Source organism: Carica papaya, chromosome 7 (genome assembly GCF_054855325.1).
Source record: "Carica papaya isolate Zhongbai chromosome 7, ASM5485532v1, whole genome shotgun sequence".
Lineage (NCBI taxonomy): Eukaryota > Viridiplantae > Streptophyta > Magnoliopsida > Brassicales > Caricaceae > Carica > Carica papaya.
Genome location: NC_142315.1, coordinates 6,034,740 through 6,053,666, shown reverse-complemented (window position 1 = coordinate 6,053,666; position 18,927 = coordinate 6,034,740). Strand labels below are relative to the sequence as shown.

General features: G+C 35.1%; 1 protein-coding gene across 4 annotated transcripts in view; it reads left to right on the top strand.

Moving 5' to 3' along the window:
* NRPC1 (nuclear RNA polymerase C1) overlaps positions 1-18,927 on the top strand; it is a 53,371-nt gene that overhangs the window by 16,443 nt on the left and 18,001 nt on the right. For all 4 annotated transcript variants that reach the window (XR_002541189.2, XM_022052006.2, XM_088207782.1 and 1 more), the window contains 4 exons: positions 5,889-5,982; positions 13,641-13,875; positions 14,126-14,317; positions 14,589-14,687. Coding sequence is in view for 3 of the 4 variants with exons in the window: in XM_022052006.2 (XP_021907698.2) it covers positions 5,889-5,982; positions 13,641-13,875; positions 14,126-14,317; positions 14,589-14,687 (620 nt within the window). In the remaining variant the exon portion in view is untranslated. The remainder of the gene's footprint in view (positions 1-5,888; positions 5,983-13,640; positions 13,876-14,125; positions 14,318-14,588; positions 14,688-18,927) is intronic.

The window sequence follows — 18,927 nt, the reverse complement described above, 5'->3', positions numbered from 1 at the left end:
GTTCTTTTCTCTATTGTGATAGCCAAAAGATCCTCCACCAATCCTCAGCTTCAGTTCTTTCAGGATCAACAATCTCCTTGTGCCTCATTTGTTCTCGGCGCTCTTAGCTCTAGAAATCTTCTTTTCTATTTCGTTTAAGGAAAGTGGGAGGACCCATCTTCACTCCTCAAGGATTTGGTCCAAGTGTTATGAGCCATTAGCCAAATGATTCTAAAAGAAATATGAACAACTGCTTAATCCGTTTTTGAGAATAAAACAGAGATAAAACTGAAATACTTAATCTCTAGACTAAAGAAATAAAATTAGAACCTTTTCCTAATCCCATAACTTCAGTTTTCCCTTATAAATCACATAAAAGGTTTCGTCTCTATGATGAGAGTTTCCTTTGGGATAGAAATGACATTACCAATGGTTGATGATTTATTTAATAGCAAAAAGGATGGATTGGTGTGTAAACTTGATATGGAAAAAGCATATAATCATGTGAATTGAAATTTTGTGGATTACATGCTCTTGAGAATGGGTTTGGATAGAAATGGAGAAGTTTGATGAAAGTTTTTGTCACTACCACTTCTTTTGCTGTTTTAGTAAATGGGGGCCCTTCCAATTTCTTCAATGCTTCAAGAGGACTGTGACAAGGCGATCTGCTATCCCCCATTTTGTTTATAATGGTGATGGAGGCTTTAAACAGGTTAATGAATAGAGCTCATGAATAACAACTGATTAGTGGTGTTTCAGTGGGAAGGAGAGGGGTTACCACTGAAATTTTGCATCTTTTTTTTTGCCGATGATACTCTAATTTTCTGTCAACCGGAATTGAGAAGTTTGTTACATTTGAGATGCATGCTTATGTGCTTCCTAGCTGTTTCAGGACTCAAGATAAACTTTTTTTTTTTTTGAAATAAAAAGTGCTAATGTAGTATTATAAACAAAGAACTAAAAGAGGGTACTGCTCATATACAGTAAATTTACATTCTAGTGAGGGTATCAATGACAACCCCAAAATCTACTCCACTCATCATGTCACGCCTCAAAAACATATTTCCAAAAAAATGAAACCACCTATCTCTCAATCTATTCACCAGAGTTTCCCTTCCCTCAAAAACTCTAAGGTTTCTCTCTTTCCAGATGATTCACATTAATGTGAGAGGAATCAAATTGTTGCCATCATTTTCAAGCCTGAACCTACTCCATGCCCATATTTCTTCTTTGACAGAACCAGTCACCACCCAATTTAGCCTCAGAAGCCCATACACCATACTCCATAGTTCATAAGCCACAGGACACCACAAAAGAAGATGATTACAGGTCTCCTCAGCTGACAAACACATGTAACACCTGTTGACAATAAAATGACCCCTCGAGACTAATTTATCTTGCGTCAAAATACATCCCTTAGCTGCCTCCCATGCAAAGAAACCAATCCTAGGAGTAACTCTAGAATTCCAAATCTGTTTTGCTGGAAAGTTACATATTCTGTTAACCCCTTCACCCCTGATGTAGCAGTAATAAGACTTAACAGAAAAAACCTCATTCTGATTCAGCCTCCATTTCAAACAGTCAGCAGAGTTGTTTAGTTTCTGTGCTTCCAGAATACACAGCAAATTCTGGTAATCCTGGATTTCCCAGTCGTTCAAATTTCTGGAAACATTCACTTCCCAACATCTGGTGTCATTGTGCTCCCTATACACCTCCTTGACAACCATATTTCTAGACTGGGCTATCTCAAATAATTTTGGGAAATGGTTCATGAGACAGCCCCCTTCGATCCAAACATCCTTCTAAAATCTGATTTTATCGCCACAACCAATGCTCCATTCAATACAATTCCGGAACTTGTGCCAATCTATCAAAACTTTCCTCCACAGACCAAGACCGTGCTTTCTCCTAATTCTGCCATGCTCCTCTCTGTCCGGAATATTATCCCATTTTGGTTACAATAATCTTCCTCCAAAGTCCATCTTCATCTTTGAGGAACTTCCATAACCATTTTTTCCCTAAAAGCAGTATTTAGATCAGTAAGCGATTTTATTCGAGGGCCCTCATGTTCAACAGGTTTCTTGATGTCACCCCAATTAACAAGGTGATATTTTCGGGATCCCTCCTCATCACACCGTAAAAAACAACATTGAATAGACTACAATAATCATAATGGACTCAAGATAAACTTACACAAGTCTGAAATGACAAGAATTGGTGAGAGTGGGGTTGCTGGATCTTTTGATATGATCATGGGCTGCAAAGAGTTAAAATTTCCTTTCAAATACCATGGCATTCCTCTCGGTGCTAAATATAAAGATCAAATGCCTTGGGAACCAGTGATAGATTTGTTTGAAAAAAGACTTGTGGGTCAAAAACGAAATTTCCTTTCGAAGGGGGAAGGTACACTTTAATAAAGAGTACTTTGACAAATCTCAATATATTTCCTATCAACAATTATTATCCCCATCAAGGTGGCTAAAAGATTGGAAGCAATACAATGTAAATTCATTTGGGGTGATAGTGAAGAGGAGAGAAAGTACTATCTTGTCAAGTGGGAGGATGTCAAAGAACCTATCAATTATGGGGGCCTTGGAATTAGGTCCATGGTCAACATGAACATCGCTCTATAGGGGAAATGGCTTTGGCGATACATGATGGAAGAAAATAGTTTATGGAGAAGGATTGTTCATTGTCGTTGGGGCATGTACATGGATAAGAATGAGGTCAGTAGGTTTCCAGCAACACATGGAAGAGGATTGTGGAGGAAAATATTGATGCAATGGTGCAATTTTCAGCAATGTGTCACTTGGAAATTGGGGAGAGGAAACAGGATTAGCTTTTGGGATGACATCTGGATTGGGGATGGCTGTCTCAGCAGGAAATTTTCAAGAATTTTCAGCATTCCCCAGTCAAAACAGATGGCTGTTGAGGAAGCATACCGGGAATTTAATGACAGCATTGTATGGTCTATTAATGTCAGCAGGAACTTGAATGATTGAGAAGTTTACGAATTTGAGGAATTGATGAAGCTGCTGGCAGAACAGAGTGTTTCTAATTGTGATGACCGGGTTGTATGGCAGTGTGAAAAAAATGACATTTTTTTTGTGAAGATATATTGCCATTTTTTATGCAGAAAACAGAACATGCCTACACTTAATTTTCTAGCAAAACAAATTTGGAAAACCAAGGCTTCGCCTCACATTGCTTTTTTTGCCTGGGAGGCATGTTGGGAGAGGATTTTAACTATTGACAAGCTGAGAATTAGAGGAAGGGTGCTGGTTAATAGTTGCTATTGCTGTTTAAAAGCTGAGGAAACATGTAACTACTTTTTATTATGGTGTCCGACAGCATATAAGTTATGGCGCATGATCTATAGTCTTTTGGGGATTGATTGGGTTATGCTTGGGTCTGTGGTGGGAGAAATTTGGACTTGGAATGAATTATATGTAAAAAAATAAGATTGCTAACTTGATTCCTTCAACCGTCTTCTGGATCATTTAGAAGGAGAGAAATAATAGGGTTTTTGATAGTATAGAGAGTAGTATCTTTAGTTTCAAAGATAAGTGGATTCATTACTTTAGATTTATTTTGTTAGGTAATGACATTATCAGTGATGTTGATTTTGGGAATGTTATTGATATGCTAATAAGATTGTAAATTTTTCGTAAATAGGTGTTACTCCCTTTTTTGTACTCTGTTAATATATACTATATTTTTTGTCTAAAAAAAAGAAATGTCATTAACAACCTTGATCAATAAAATATTTTTTCTTGCTAAAAAACACACATAAACACACACACTCTCTCCCTTCGATTTTCTCTTATTATTTGGGTGTTTTCTTGATTAGGAAATTTTTGTAGGGTTTTATCCTAGTTCAACTCCTTTCTATTGTTTCTATGATTCTTTTTTCTTTCTTTTAGCAAATCTATCTTGTCTATTTCTTCCTATATTTCTTCACTTGAAGCCTGAATTTGATCTATTCTCTTTTTTGTTATTTTTATTATTTATTATCATTGGATAAGTTGGCTTTCATATCCGTTAACTTCCTAAATGTTCCCCTATTCTTGTATTTTCTAATCTAATTTCCTCTAATTTTCTTCTATCATAGATAAGTTGGCTTCATTTTTTTTTATAAATAAAAAGTATAAAGTTGTGTATTAATATGACCACCAAAGAGGTGCCAATTCATGTACAAAAGAATTTGCAAATCTATCAATTTATCAAGTAGGTCTCTTAAATCCTCCATCGATTGTGGAGAATGACCCAATAACAAAAAGTAAGGTTATGGAACCATATGTTTTTTAGTACATCAAACCCATTCACATCATCCACCTCATAAAAAATGTAACGGTCTGTAACCTCTCTTTCTACACTGTCCAAAAAATTGTTTGCAGTATCAAGTCTGCATGTTTGGTCTTACTCCTGATGTTCCTCTACACCTAGATGTCATCTCTCACCAATCCTGCCATCATCCAACTAATACCTAACAACTTATAAACCATAGTCCACAACTTGTACACCACTGGACACCACAACAGTATATAGTTACAGTTCTCCTCTGCCCTCTTGCTAAAGTAACAAGTGTTAACCAAAATCTTGCCCATTCTCTTCAACTTGATTGTTAAGATACATTCTTTGTTAGCCTCTCATGCAAAAAATGATACTCGTGGAGGAACCCTTACCTTCCAAATTTATCTGTACAAAATTCTAACACCATTACCATCACATTTGAACAACTGCTTGTAGAAAGACTTGATCATGAAGGATCCAGTCTTAGTAAGACTCCTCTGAGGACTATCATTACCACCATCCAACGTCATTTAAGAAAGGGTTCTTAACATTTTCTCATAATCGCCTACTTCCCAATCATTCAGGTTCCTCGAAGCCAAAACTTGCCCCTCCTCCCCCGCTTCAACTTCCATGTAAAAGTCACATATCTTTATGCCTTTCTGTTGAGTTATGGCAAAGATTTAAGGATATTGGTCCCTGAGGGTGCCTCCTTCCATCCATTGAGCTTCACAAATTTGACTCTATCCCTCCTACCAACCTTCTATTTGATGCATGCTTTGAACTTTTTCCTTCCTACCCCTATCTTTTTCCACAAACTTTTACCATAAGATCTTGATGCTATTTTGGTGGACCATCCACTCTTTTTAGTATCAAATTTCGCTGTGATGATCCTTCTGTAGTAAGCTCCCTTGTCTTTCATAAACCTCCCTAACCACTTACCTTGCAATGCCTCATTCATTTCCACAAAAGACCGTAAACCCAAACTTGCAAGGGATAGTGGTTTCTTAAGCTCATTCCATGCAACCAGATGATATTTCTTCTATCTTCCACATCTTCTCAAAGGAACCTGTCACTTCCAACTTCTTGGCTACACTTACTGGAATAGTCAAATAGACATGTAATAAATAGGTAAGTTGCTCATCATACTTTTAATGAGCGTGAGTCTTCCTCCTTATGAAAGAAAGTCTCGCTTCTACCTTGCAAGTCTCCGTTCAAACCTATTCACCACCGGATCCCTTGTCTTTACATTCTTATAGTTTGCACCTAGAGGCAAACCCAAATATCTACCATTAGAGTCTCCCTCTCTCCCTGATCTCACCATCTCTGATAGATAAGTTGGATTCATATCCTACTTTCGCTACATTTAGAAGAATAGTCAAAGAAGAATAAGAACTTGGATTTTAATAATCTTGTAGATCAAATAAAAGAGGATGATTGTGAGTTGAAGATTAAGAGAATAGTTTAAGGGGATTATTTACTCATGAGGCAGGAGCAAATTACAGGATCAAATTGCATGGCTGATGAAAGAGTATCTGTTTCATTTTCCATTATAACATTGTGAACCTCAATTTTTATATTTGCTATGTGGTAACCTATGGAAAAAAAATTTACTTCAGGAAATGGCAACAAGGATGGATTGTATTCTGTTCTCCTCAGGGACTATGGTGCACATGCTGCTGCAACTTGCATGAATCGGCTTGCTAAATTGAGGTTAGTGCTAATGTGCATTTAGAGAATGCTGGACCATTTTACTTTGAAATGCTGGTGAAGTGCAACTTTTTCTTTTCTTTTCTTTCTTCTATTGGTTTTCAGAAGTGCATTATATATATTTCCATATATATGTTTGCTTTTCTTTTTTTTGTTTGGGGCTGATTTTAGTTTTCTTTTTTTTTATGTTGATATGCAAAGGATTGCATTACTACTGGGTTAGGGGAGAGCATCGGTTGGCTTCTGTCACTTTGCTCAAAAAAATTGAAAAAGCGAATTAACCAACCATGACTATGTAACTGACCAACTGTGGTACTAAAACCGAAATCGAAAAACCAAATTAATGTAGTATTTTTTTCTCCTCACAAGTCACACTCTATGTAACTATTTTTTTTTTTTCGTGCTAGTTGATAGGAAAGTTGAAGGCAATAAGGATACTACATTAAACAGTCACTAATAAATTTTTGCAAATGATTTTCTGCAAAAATCGAAAAACCAAATTAATGTAGGAACCGTTTAGTTGATTTTTTTTTCATTTCAGTTTAATCAATTTAATCAGTTTTAATTCGTTTTTGCTATTCCTAGCAATATTGATTTAGTTCCTGCCATCAATTCTTCAGTAAATTAGCATATTCTGTCACAGATTTGCTTTCTTGCATGGAAAACCTAGTTTTGGTTGTCAAATCATAGATCTGACTGCATTTTTTATTTGGGAATAAGTTTCTCCAACATCTTCTCCAACTTCTTTAGCAGCGGGCAGAAATATGCAAGTGTTGCTTATATATAGTGACATTTATAAAGCCCCAAGCCATTATAACTGAATCTTCTTCATCCTAGACATTGGATTGTGGGTTACCCAGTTTAGGTTTGGTGCCTACAATATTACTGATTTTTCTTTTTCCTTTCTTTTGAGATAAAAAGCGTAGTATTATTGTTAAAATTTGCTCGAGGACTGCACATGAAGTAGTGTTTCCTAGTTTTTAGGAGAGTTTTTTTTTTTTAATTTTCTTAATTTATGATATGTAGTTATACCTTATTTTGAGGATCATGAACATAGTAGTTAGTTAATTTAAAATCATGAACTTAGTGGTTAGTTAATTTAGAATCATGAACTTAGTGGGTAGTTAAGGATCATGAATTTAATGGTCAGTTAATTTAGGATCATGAACTTAGTGGGTATTTAATTTTCAAATCTATTTAATGTAAGTTTTTCCTTTTGTTGTTGTCTTCCAGTGATATCCTTTTATGAAATTCAGATTTCTCAATTTTCTATATCTCTAAAAACCTTCATTTGGTATCAGAGTTCTCTTCTTAAGGGACCTGTGTGTGAGTTTTGACACGTCATGGAAGCTGAAGCCAATCTCTCATCAATTGCTTTGTCAGTGTTTGACGAAGACAACTACCAAATTTGGGCATGGAGACATACTTGGAAGCTTTAGATATATGGGAAGCTGTGGAAGAGGATTACGAAATTCCTCCGCTACCAAATAATCCCACCATAGTTTATATCAAAAGTCACAAAGAAAAACAAAAACAAGAAGTAAATGGCAAAAACAACTTTGTTTGCTGCCGTTTCAACAACCATTTTCACAAGAATCATGACTCTTGAAATAACAAAAGAGGTGTGAGATTATCTGAATGAAAAATATGTAGGAGATGAAAAGATAAGAGCAATGCAAATAAGGGAATTTGAGCTGCAAAAGATGAAAGAGTCTGAGACAATCAAAGAGTACTCAGACAGATTGCTTGGCGTTGTCAACAAGGTCAGGTTACTTGGCACTGATTTTACTGATTTAAGAATTGTAGAGAAAATTCTGGTTACTGTGCCTGAAAAATATGAAGCTCCAATAACCATCTTGGAAAACACAAAGGATATGTCCAAGATCACATTGGCAGAGTTGTTAAATGTCTTGCAGACTCAAGAGCAAATGAGGCTTATGAGACAAGATGGTATTGTTGAAGGAGCCTTGGCAGTCAAACACCATAATGCCGAGAGGAACAACAGGAAGAAGAACGTTAAGAAGAATGAGGTCTTGAGTTGTGAGAGCACTTCAAATAATCAAAATCGAAGCAAGGGTGGAAGCTCAAAGGGAAAGTACCCCCCTTGTAAGCATTATGGCAAAAAAAGGTCATACATTATTTAACTGCTGGAAGAGACCAGTTGCAAAGTGCAGCAAATGCAATTAGCTTGGACATGAAGCTGTTATTTGGATAAGCAAATTTCAAAAGCAAGAAGCAGGTGCCTAAGTTGCCGATCAAGATGAAGAAGACCAAATTTTTGTGACAACGTGTTTTTCAACAAGGAGCTCTTCAGAGTGTTGGTTGATTAACAGTGGTTGTACAAATCACATGACTTGTGACAGAACTCTTTTTAAGAAATTAAAATCCACTGAAATAACGAAGGTCAGAATTGGAAATGGTGGTTATATTGGTGCAAAAGAAAAAGGAACTATTGTAATTACAACAAGTTCACGTGCAAAAACAATTCCTGATGTTCTTTATGTACCTGATATTGATCTAAATCTGCTGAGTGTAGGCTAGTTAATAAAAAAAGGATTTAAAGTGTCCTTTGAAAACTAGTATCGCCATATCTATGATAGAAGGGATGAAGCTAGTTTGGCCAGGATTTTAGGATGCAAAGTCACTAATTTGTCTATTAAGTACCTTGGTCTCCCACTTAGGGCAAAACATAAAGATGTTAGAACATGGGAGCCCATTATTGACATGTTTGATAGGAGGTTAGTGGGTTGAAAGAGGAATTTCCTTTCTAAAGTGGGGAGACTCACTTTAATTAAGAGCACACTTGTTAACTTACCAATCTACTATCTATCCATCATAACAATTCTGGCCAGCATCGCAAGAAGACTTGAAAGCATTCAGTGTAGATTCCTTTGGGGGTGATGAAGATGGTAACAAAAAGTATCATTTGATTAGGTGGGAGGAGGTTAAAAAACCGATTTGGGAGGGAGGCCTCAGCTTGAAGTATATTGTGGAGTTAAACCGGGCTTTCCATGGGAAATGACTGTGGAGATCTCTTGGGGAGAAGAAGAAAATGTGGTGGAAGATTGTTTGTGCTAGATGGGGAGATTGGGAGAGAGAGATTGGAAGAAGGGGTAAATTTAAGGCTCACGGGGTGAGCCTTTGGAGGAAAATTAGGGATGACAACCAATACATCGAAGGCTATGTGGGGTGGAAAGTTGGTAGGGGGTGATGGGGATAGGTTTTGGCATGACGAATGGATGAGGAATTTCAGCTTAAAAAACAGATTTAAAAGAATTTTTGACATTGCTTGCAATAAGGATGCTAAGGTGGAGGAGATGTGTGAGTTTATGGGGGAGGATAGGGTGTGGGATGTGAAGGTGAAGAGAAGATTGCATGATTGGGAAATTGATGAGTACAATAGCTTGTTTTTGTCTCTAACAAAAGCAAATTTGAATACTAAAAATGATAAAAGAATATGGAAGCCTGATGAGAAGAAAAGCTTCTCGGTGAAATCTTTATACAATTGTCTGATTAAGAAGGATAACAGCTGTATCATGTCTGCTCTTTATAAGCAAATTTGGAAATCTAAAATCCCTCCTAGAATGACTTTTTTTGCATGGGAGGCAGCTAATGAATGTATTTTGACCCTGGATATGCTAAAAAGGAAGGAGAATGTGCTGGTTAATAGGTGCTATTTATGCCATGTTGCTGAGGAATCGTGCAACCACTTATTATTATTTTGCCCAATGGCTAACAGCATTTGGACCTCTATTTTTGGGTTGTTAAGGTTAAATTGGGTCATGGCTGGGAGTGTGAGTAATGAGCTGTGAGTGTGGGTGGGCATTTGTAAAAAGAAACATCAATTGTTCCTTATTCAACTTACAATTCTTTGGGTAGTGTGGAAGGAGAGGAATTGTAGAGTTTTTGAGGGTATAGAAACTAATTTTACTACAATTAGAGAGAGATGAATTTATATTTTTCGCTTTATTTTGTTGGGTCATGACATAAAAAATATGTGGGACTTTGGTGCTATCATAGACTACTTAATTGACATGTAACTAATTTGTATTCGGGCGGTACCCCCTTAGTACCTTGTGCATAATAATATTTTCGTTTTATTTCAAAAAAATATCTATGATGCCGTTAGACAGGAGATTTTACAAGTTAAAATAAAAGGTAAAAGTTTCTCATTTGACCTAATGGAGGAAAAAAATACAACCTATTCCACGGAAGCCAACATTATCGAAATGTGGCATAGGCGGCTCGAGCAATGACATTTTCAACAAATGTTGAAAATGGAGAAAAATGATATCACAAGAGGCTTACCAATTCTTGCTGATCGTTTGCTAAATTGTCATGCTTGTCAATTTGGTAAATTAAATAGGATGCTATTTTTTAAATCATCTTGGAGAGCCTCACACAAGCTGCAACTAGTCCACACAGATGTAGGAGGACCTCAAAGAACACTATTACTTCAAGAATTTAATTTGTTATGCGAGGAAGATGGCATTGAACATCCATTTATTGCCCCTATACTCCAAAACAAAATGGAGTTAGTGAAAGAAGAAACAAATATGTGATGGAGATGGCCACATGCACGTTGCATGAAAAGGAGTTGCCAAAGAAGTTTTGGGTAGAGTCAGCCAACACTGTAGTATTTCTGCAAAATAGACTTCCAAGCAAAGTTTTGGAAGACAAAAATCCTTTCGAGGTTTGGTATGGGTATAAACCTTCATTAAGCTTTCTCAAAGTGTTTGGTTGTGTGTGTTTTGTCTATATTCCACAAGTCAAGCAGGATAAACTTGACAAGAAAGCAATTCCAGTATCTTTATGGATTATAGCTCAGTTTCCAAAGCCTTTAAGGTGAATAATCCTCAAATAGGAAAAATGAAGATAATTAGAGATGTTTACTTCAACGAGGATGAGAAATGCGATTGGGAGGATTCAAGAAGAACAGGTAGAGTCTTACAAGAACTTAAAAACAATTCTCTTGAAAATGGAACAACAAACCAGCGGCAGAATGAATTGGAAGATGATCCTTCAATAAGAGAAACAAGACCACTTTTAGACATCTATCAGAGATGTAATGTGACAATATATGAACTTGTTGGACATAAAGCTCTTAAAGACCCTAAGTGGAAAAGAGCAATGGAGGAGGATATTTCAATGATCTAGAAGAATAAAACATGAGAATTAGTTGAAAGACCTAAAGGTAGAAAAGTCATTGAAGTGAAATGAGTGTACAAAACAAAGCTCAATGCAGATTGCTCCATTAACAAATACAAAGCCAGATCTGTTGTTAAGGGTTATGCTCATATTTTTGGTGTTGAGTACTCTGAAACTTTTGCTCCTGTTGCTTGATTAGATACAATCAGATTATTGCTAACCATAGTTACAAAAAAGTTGGAAACTGCTCCATTTAGATGTCAAATCAGCGGTTCTAAATGATGCTTTACATGAAGAAATATATGTAGAGCAACCAGATGGTTTTGTGGTGCAAGACGAAAAAGATAAGGTCTACCTGCTCAAAAAGACTCTCTATAGTCTCTAGCTAGCACCTAGAGCCTTGTATAGCAAGATAGATGAACATTTATTGAGCTTAGGCTTTAAAAAAAGCTTATCTGAGGCCATTCTTTATGTTAAACAGAGGGAAAATGATATTCTCATTGTGTCTCTTTATATTGATAATCTTTTGGTAACAGAAAACAACACACAACTGACTGAGGATTTCAAACAAGAAATGGTGTAGGTTTTTGAAATGAAAGATTTTGGTTTTATGACTTACTTTCTTGGGATGGAGGTCAAGCAAAGCCAAAATAAAGTATTCATCTACCAGAAAAAATATGCAAGGAAGATGGTGCTGATAAAATTGATGAAAGTTGTTATAGAAGTCTGATGGTTGCTTAATGTATCTTATAGCAACAAGACCAAACATTCTGTTTGTTGTAAGTCTTTTATTTTAATTTATGCATTGCGCTAGTGAAATGCATTTAAGAGCAGCAAAAAGCATATTAAGATATATCAAATGTACTGTTGATTATGGTGTCTAGTTTGATAAGTGTGAAAACTTTAAATTATGTGGATTCTCAGATAGTGACTAAGCCGGGTCTGTTGATGACACGAAAAGTATCTCAAGATACTGTTTTAGTTTATGTTCAGAAGTTTTCTCATAGTGCTCAAAGAAGCAAGAGATTGTAGCACAATCCACTACAGAGGTAGAATTTATTGCAGCAACAACAACAGTAAACCAAGCTTTATGGTTGAAGAAAATTCTATTTGATCTACATATGGAGCAAAAAAGCAGCACTGAGATTTTTGTTAACAATCAGACAACAATTGCAATTTCTCACAATCGGATGTTTCATGGGAAAACTAAGCATTTCAACATCAAACTCTACTTCTTGAGGGAGGTGCAGCAAAATGGATAAGTAACATTAATTTAATGCAGGTCTGGAGATCAGCTGACAGATATTTTTAGGAAACCACTTCCAGTTAGGAAGTTCGAGCTTCTAAAGCAGCAAATTGAAGTTTTAGTTCCCAAAACAAGGAGGATTGTCAAAATTTGCTTTAGGACTGCACATGAAGTAGTGTTTTCTAGTTTTTAGGAGTTCTTTTGTTATTTTCTGAATTTATGATGCGTAGTTATGCCTTATTTTTAGGATCATGAACTTCATGGTTAGTTAATTTAGGATCATGAACTTAGTGGGTAGTTAAAGATCATGAATTTAGTGGTTAGTTAATTTAGAACCATGAACTTAGTGGGTATTTAATTTTCAAGTTTATTTAGTGTAAGTTTTTCCCGTTACTTCTGTATTCTAGTGATATCCTTCTATGAAATTCAGATTTTCTCAATTTTCTTTATCTCTAAAAACCTTCAATTATAAACAAAAGTATCAAAGGGGTACTACCCGAGTGCAAAAAGGTTAACAAGTTAGTTATAAGATTAATGACATTCGCAAAATCTTCCACCCTATAAATATCACGACCCAAAATTAAAGAACCAAAAGTATTTAACCACTTATCTCTAATACTTATATACTCCTCTTTAATACTCTCAAAAGTTCTAGTATTTCTCTCTTTCCATATCACCCAAAAATGGTTAAAGGCATAAAATTGAAAAAGTTTCTTTTTACAAATTTCCTTCCATGCCCACAGCTCATCCCAAACCGAACCTGCAATTACCCAATGAGGATGGTTTGGATCAGTTGTGATCAATTCAGGTAATTCTTTCCATTTAGATGATAGGCAGACTGATCTAATTCATCTAAATTAATTACATATAGCTGACATTTCTTAACAGTTCTTTTTTCTTTTTTGAGAAAAGACCTAGATGTTAATAGAGTAAAAAATGTTGGAAACTAACTAATATGGGGTATGGTGATTTCTCCTATAAAAGGAGTGGAATTTGACCTTTTTTGTCTTGCAACGTTTGGGATAAGCTTAAAAGGTAAATTTTTGGAGTGTTAAGGCTTTTCTTGAAGTCAATTCAAATGTTGAGGTGTTCCTATGATTCTGTATTGATTTTACTTGCAGTCTTCAATGTCTCATCATTTAATATTTTGGTTTGTGATCTTTGCTGTCACAAGCTGCATAACATACTTATGTTCACTTGCAGTTTTAGTTCTGAAAAGAAAATATACATTTTCTCATGAATATTTCTAATATTTGTTTGTGTGCAGTGCTCGATGGATTGGAAATCATGGCTTCTCTATTGGAATTGATGATGTTCAACCAGGAAAAGAGTTGAACCGCAAGAAAGCAGAAACAATTATGCATGAATATAATGAATGTGATATAACTATAAAAAGGTTCAATGAAGGCAAGCTAACACTTAAACCTGGTTGTGATGCTGCTCAATCACTGGAAGCCAATATAACAGAGATACTGAATCGGATTCGAGAAAAGACTGGGAAAGTAAAGATCTGCCTTGCTTTATTTTGTGTGATCTTTTTCTATGTGAATCTATTGAAGGGCTGCTGCAAGATTATGTGGTTTCTTGAGTAGCTTATTTTTATTATGCAATTATTGTTTTCTAGCATTATGTTATTGAAATTAAATATGTGACTCTTCATTTGCATCTGGAAATCATCAAGTAAGCTGCTTTTGTTGGATTGGAGCATTCATATTGGACTGTTTAATTTAATTTGTTTTAATTTTATTATAGGACTGTATGGAAGGACTGCATTGGAGAAACAGTCCCTTGATTATGTCCCAATGTGGCTCCAAAGGATCCCCCATTAATATAAGCCAGATGGTTGCATGTGTTGGTCAGCAATCAGTTGGTGGTCGGCGTGCTCCCGATGGATTTATAGACCGAAGCCTTCCTCATTTCCCTTGCAAATCAAAAATTCCTGCTGTAAGTTAAATATTCCTTTTCGAGCACTATTGCTGTTTATGAATTTTGTAGTTGATTTTCTTAATCTAAATAGAAATTGGACGAAAATTTTGATTCTCATGGTTCTGGGAGAAATTATTCGTTGATGAATATTGTAAAAAAATGTTTATGATATAGTGAAGTGGTCATAAAAGTTGGTTAATTACAGGTTCTACTTAGTCTTGTTTAGCTGAAAAAAAAGTAAAGGTCTGAACGTTGATGGAATTTCTGATCTTTTTGTCTCTGACTTCAGGCTAAAGGCTTTGTTGCTAATTCATTCTACAGTGGATTGAGTGCTACTGAGTTTTTCTTCCATACCATGGGTGGGCGAGAAGGTCTTGTGGATACAGCGGTATGTGCAACGCCTTCACTATCTTTTTTTATTCAATAAAATTGTAACTTTTTTCGTAGTTGAAGTTGCAAGTGCGTTTCTCTTAAAATATAATGATCTGCCATTTGCATGCATGCATATGTTTATGAGTCATTCCTTACTAATGCTAATATACGCGAAATAAGATGACTACCTATAAGGTATACAGGAATTGGGTGATCAAAACAATACAAATATGTTTGCTTAACAATTGCCTGCCTATATCGATCTTTGTACCCAATGGTTTGTGGGACTGCATGAGAAGTAACAAATAATATGAGAATTAGAGAACAGAAGAAATATGTAGTGCAGAAGAATGGGTGCCCGAGATGGGTACTTAAAAATTGGCTATCATTTGAGGGGTGGGATGAAGATGATGAGGAAAAGGAAAGAACTAAAATTGTGCTTGGTTCAAATTCTCTATTCCTATATCTTAATTATTTAATTTATAATTTAATTATAAATAAATTATTTGATGCAGAAGTGAACTAATTTCACTCGTCTTCAAAGCCTTTTTCTTTTCTTTTATCCTTTTTTTTTTCTTTTTTCTGTTGATTCTCATTTATATTCTATAGAATTAGAAATTTGAGTGAAACTCTAACCTACAGGTTTTCTGGTACAATGCTTCATTATTGTGGTTTTCGGTTTTATGTTGGGAATGTAATGCCATGATCTTCAGTCAGGACATCCAGGATCTTAATGGACATGCCTGTTTCTAGTTTGCAAAGAAACTGGGAGGCCCTTCATAGTGATCTCTCTCTTAGTTTTCTTTCTAGTTCTGCAATTGGTTTCTTTGTATTTGAACTTCTCCCCTGTATTTTTTCTCATCTTAAATATTTCCTAGTTCTTTTCTTATAAAATAAAGAATTGGTTTGACAAGCTGATCCAGTTAAAAGAGAGTAGTCTTGATGAAAAGAAAATCTAAAGCTGGCATCTTTTGAACTGATTTGAAGCCTTTTATTGCCCTAAATTGCATGAGGAGATGATAAGGAATACATTCAGCTTAAAGAATCTGTAGTCAAACACAAACAGGTTTAACTAGAAGAAAATGTGAGAATGGCAGGTGCCCTTGATGAAGCCTTTAGATAGAAATCCTCAATTCATTATTTGTGAAAGTGTCAGGATGTTTCGATCCTGGATCTGATTAAGAAACAAATTTGAGTTTGGTGGAGTAAATAACAGAGAGAAGAGAAAGAAGTTGAGAAGAAAGGAGAAGAATATTAACAGAAGAGAAGAGAATTGAGTTTTGATAGGTCAATAATATTCCAGTATTTTCGAAAAATATCCTCCTTACAATTATATCTTGCTCGTTTATATTTTTCTGCCCGAGAAAGTAGGAAAGGGAATAGCAGAAAAAGCATAAATAGAAAACAGCATAGAAATAAGAATTTGTGAGCCATAAAATTAGGAAACCAAGAGAAGCAATGCCAGCAGCTTTTCTGTTGACACTGCAACCCTTACATGTCACATGGGTCCTGACATTACTCCCTCCTCAAAATCTTTTTCTGAAATAATCCTGTCCTCAAGGATCTCTATAGCCATAAAGCACAGTTCAAAGAAATAATCCAAGGCAATCTACCACCATTTGGAAATGCCAGTTTACATTCTACTCGACTGGTTTAAACAACAATCCTATGCAAAGGTGATATTAACATGCTAAACATCCTTCAAATGAATTCCATACTTGTTGCTGAAGTATGGTCACCCATATTTAACATACTAGAAATTTGCAGAAGTGGGAACTCAGAAAATTTGAAAATCTGATTTGTTTATTGTCTGCTCAACAGTTGAATGCTGGTGAGGATAAGGTGCAGTGGAAGGTGGATAAAAGTGGGGTTTTTTTCTGTCAAATCTTACTACAAGCACTTAACTAGCAGAAATAATGTCATGAACTTAATTTTTCCTACAAGGCAGATTTGGAAGGCTAATGTTTCCCCTATAGTTGCTTTTTTTGAATGAGAAGCAAGTAGAGAATGCATATTGACAATTGATAACTTAATTGCTAGTGGGCTGTTTATTCCCAACAGATGTTATTTATGTATGGCTGATGCGGAAAACTGCAGGCATGTTTTGTTGTGGTGTCTGATGGTGTTTGGATTGTGGAGTGCTATTTATAGCTTGATTTTGTAAATTGGCTAATGGCTGGGTCTATTAGGGAGGAGTTGTGGGAATGGAAAAGAATTCAATTAGATAGAAAGTTGAAATATATTATTCCATTATCCTTGTTTTAGATTCTTTGGAAGGAAAGAAATTCTAAAGCTTTTGAGGGTAAACCTACTGATTTGTATAAGTTAGGACATGACATGATTAGTGATGTGGATTTTGGGTATGTCATTGACTCACTAATTATATTGTAAAGCTTTATGTATAGGGAGTGGTACCCCCAGTTGTTTGGTACCATGTTAATATAGTTCACACTTTTTATTTAAAAAAAAAGTGACAGTTTCAAACAGACGGATAAAAGTAATGTGTGTTTTATGTATGATACTAAGTACTATAATGCAATTAGTTACTTAGAGATGTAATGGACCAAAAGCACAATGAAATAAAGAAACTTAAAGTGCAAGAAAAACAATATGTATATGATTTATTTTTTATTTTTTTTATAATGTATGAAAGGATGCAAAATATGTTTTTTTTTTTTAACTACGAAGAATAACAAATATGTAAAGATAAAAGATGCAAGATAGTAAGATTTATCTCGATTTTAAGCTCGATTCCAAATTATATGGAACCCAGGATCAGCTAACGTGATAAAAAATTCCATATATACTTTAGTGTTCCAAAATTTTTAAACTCTCAACAAACCATTCCTACTTAACCTATATTCAACACGTGAATGTCAACCAAGGTAATTAAGATGATGATTTGAATTTGATTAAACGCCATAAGATGGAATCTTGATAAGTGAAATAAATTTAATAGGAATCGATAAAATGCCACAAGAACTTATCTTGATAAGTTGAATCAATTCCCGCTCAAGAAAAAGATTATAAAAAATTTGACTTTTTTTAAAAAATAAAAGTATAAAGTTTTATTGAAGTAAAAGTGCCAAAGGGGCACCGTCCATTTACAAAAATTTACAGTTCTATTAAATAATCGACAATAGAGCCGAGATCATTAAAGCATTCAATGTTATGTTTTAAAATAGTGGATCCAAAATAATAGAATCAGTTGTCAATGACGATTCTGAAGTTGATTTCTTTTCCTTCGAAAATATGATTGTTTCATTTCTTTCAAATGACCTAAAATATAGTGAGAGGGACGAGTCTAAGAGTTTTCTTGTGGCAGCTCAATCCTTCCCATGCAAGTAATTCATCCAAAATTGATTTATGTTTGACCCAAGATAGTCCCATGAGGCCAAGAATAGTAGACCAAAGGTTGTGAAAGACCAGACATCTCAGGAGTAGGTGATTACATGTTTCATTGCTGTTTTTGCAGAGAAAGCATCTATTGACAATTGTAAAATCTCTTTTCGTTAAATTATTTAGTGTAAGAATGCGGCCCTTTGTTGCTTCCCATGCAAAAAAGGAAATTCTTGGAGTGGCACCCGATTTTCAAATAATATTAGCTGGAAATTTTGTATGTTTTTGTGAAATATTGCCGACCAAAGTTTTATGCATGGACTTAATTGAGAAAATACCAGATTTGGTGTGTTGTCAGATGAGTTTGTCATTGCTGCCAGTTAGGTGGATGTGAGACAGAATTTGGAGCAGATGTTTATATTCCTCAATTTCCCAATCTTGCAAGTTTCTAAACACAATCACCTGTCATTGATTCAATCCAACAACATATTTACTAAAATGTCTTTGTGTCTAACAATCGCGTAAATTATTGAAAACTTGATTGGAATCCTTTTCTATCATGCCAAATATCGTTCCAGAAATGAACTTTGGTGCCATTGTTGATGCTCCACTAGAATTATGAAGAATTAGGTTTTTTAGATTTCAAATACCTCTCCATAAGCTTGAGCCATAACTGCTGTTTTTTATTTTAGAGTTATCATTGCAGTCACCATTGAACTATTTGCTCATAATGATTGATTTTCAAAGGCTATTGTTGTCATTCCAAAATCACCATATTCATTTTCCAAATAAAGCTTTATTTAGTTTGTCAGTTGACCTCAAACCCAGCCCACCTTTTTTGAATGGTTTCTTGATTTCTTTCTAATTTACAATATGAAGTTTTTTGTTATTGTTGTCACCATCACCCTAAAGAAAAT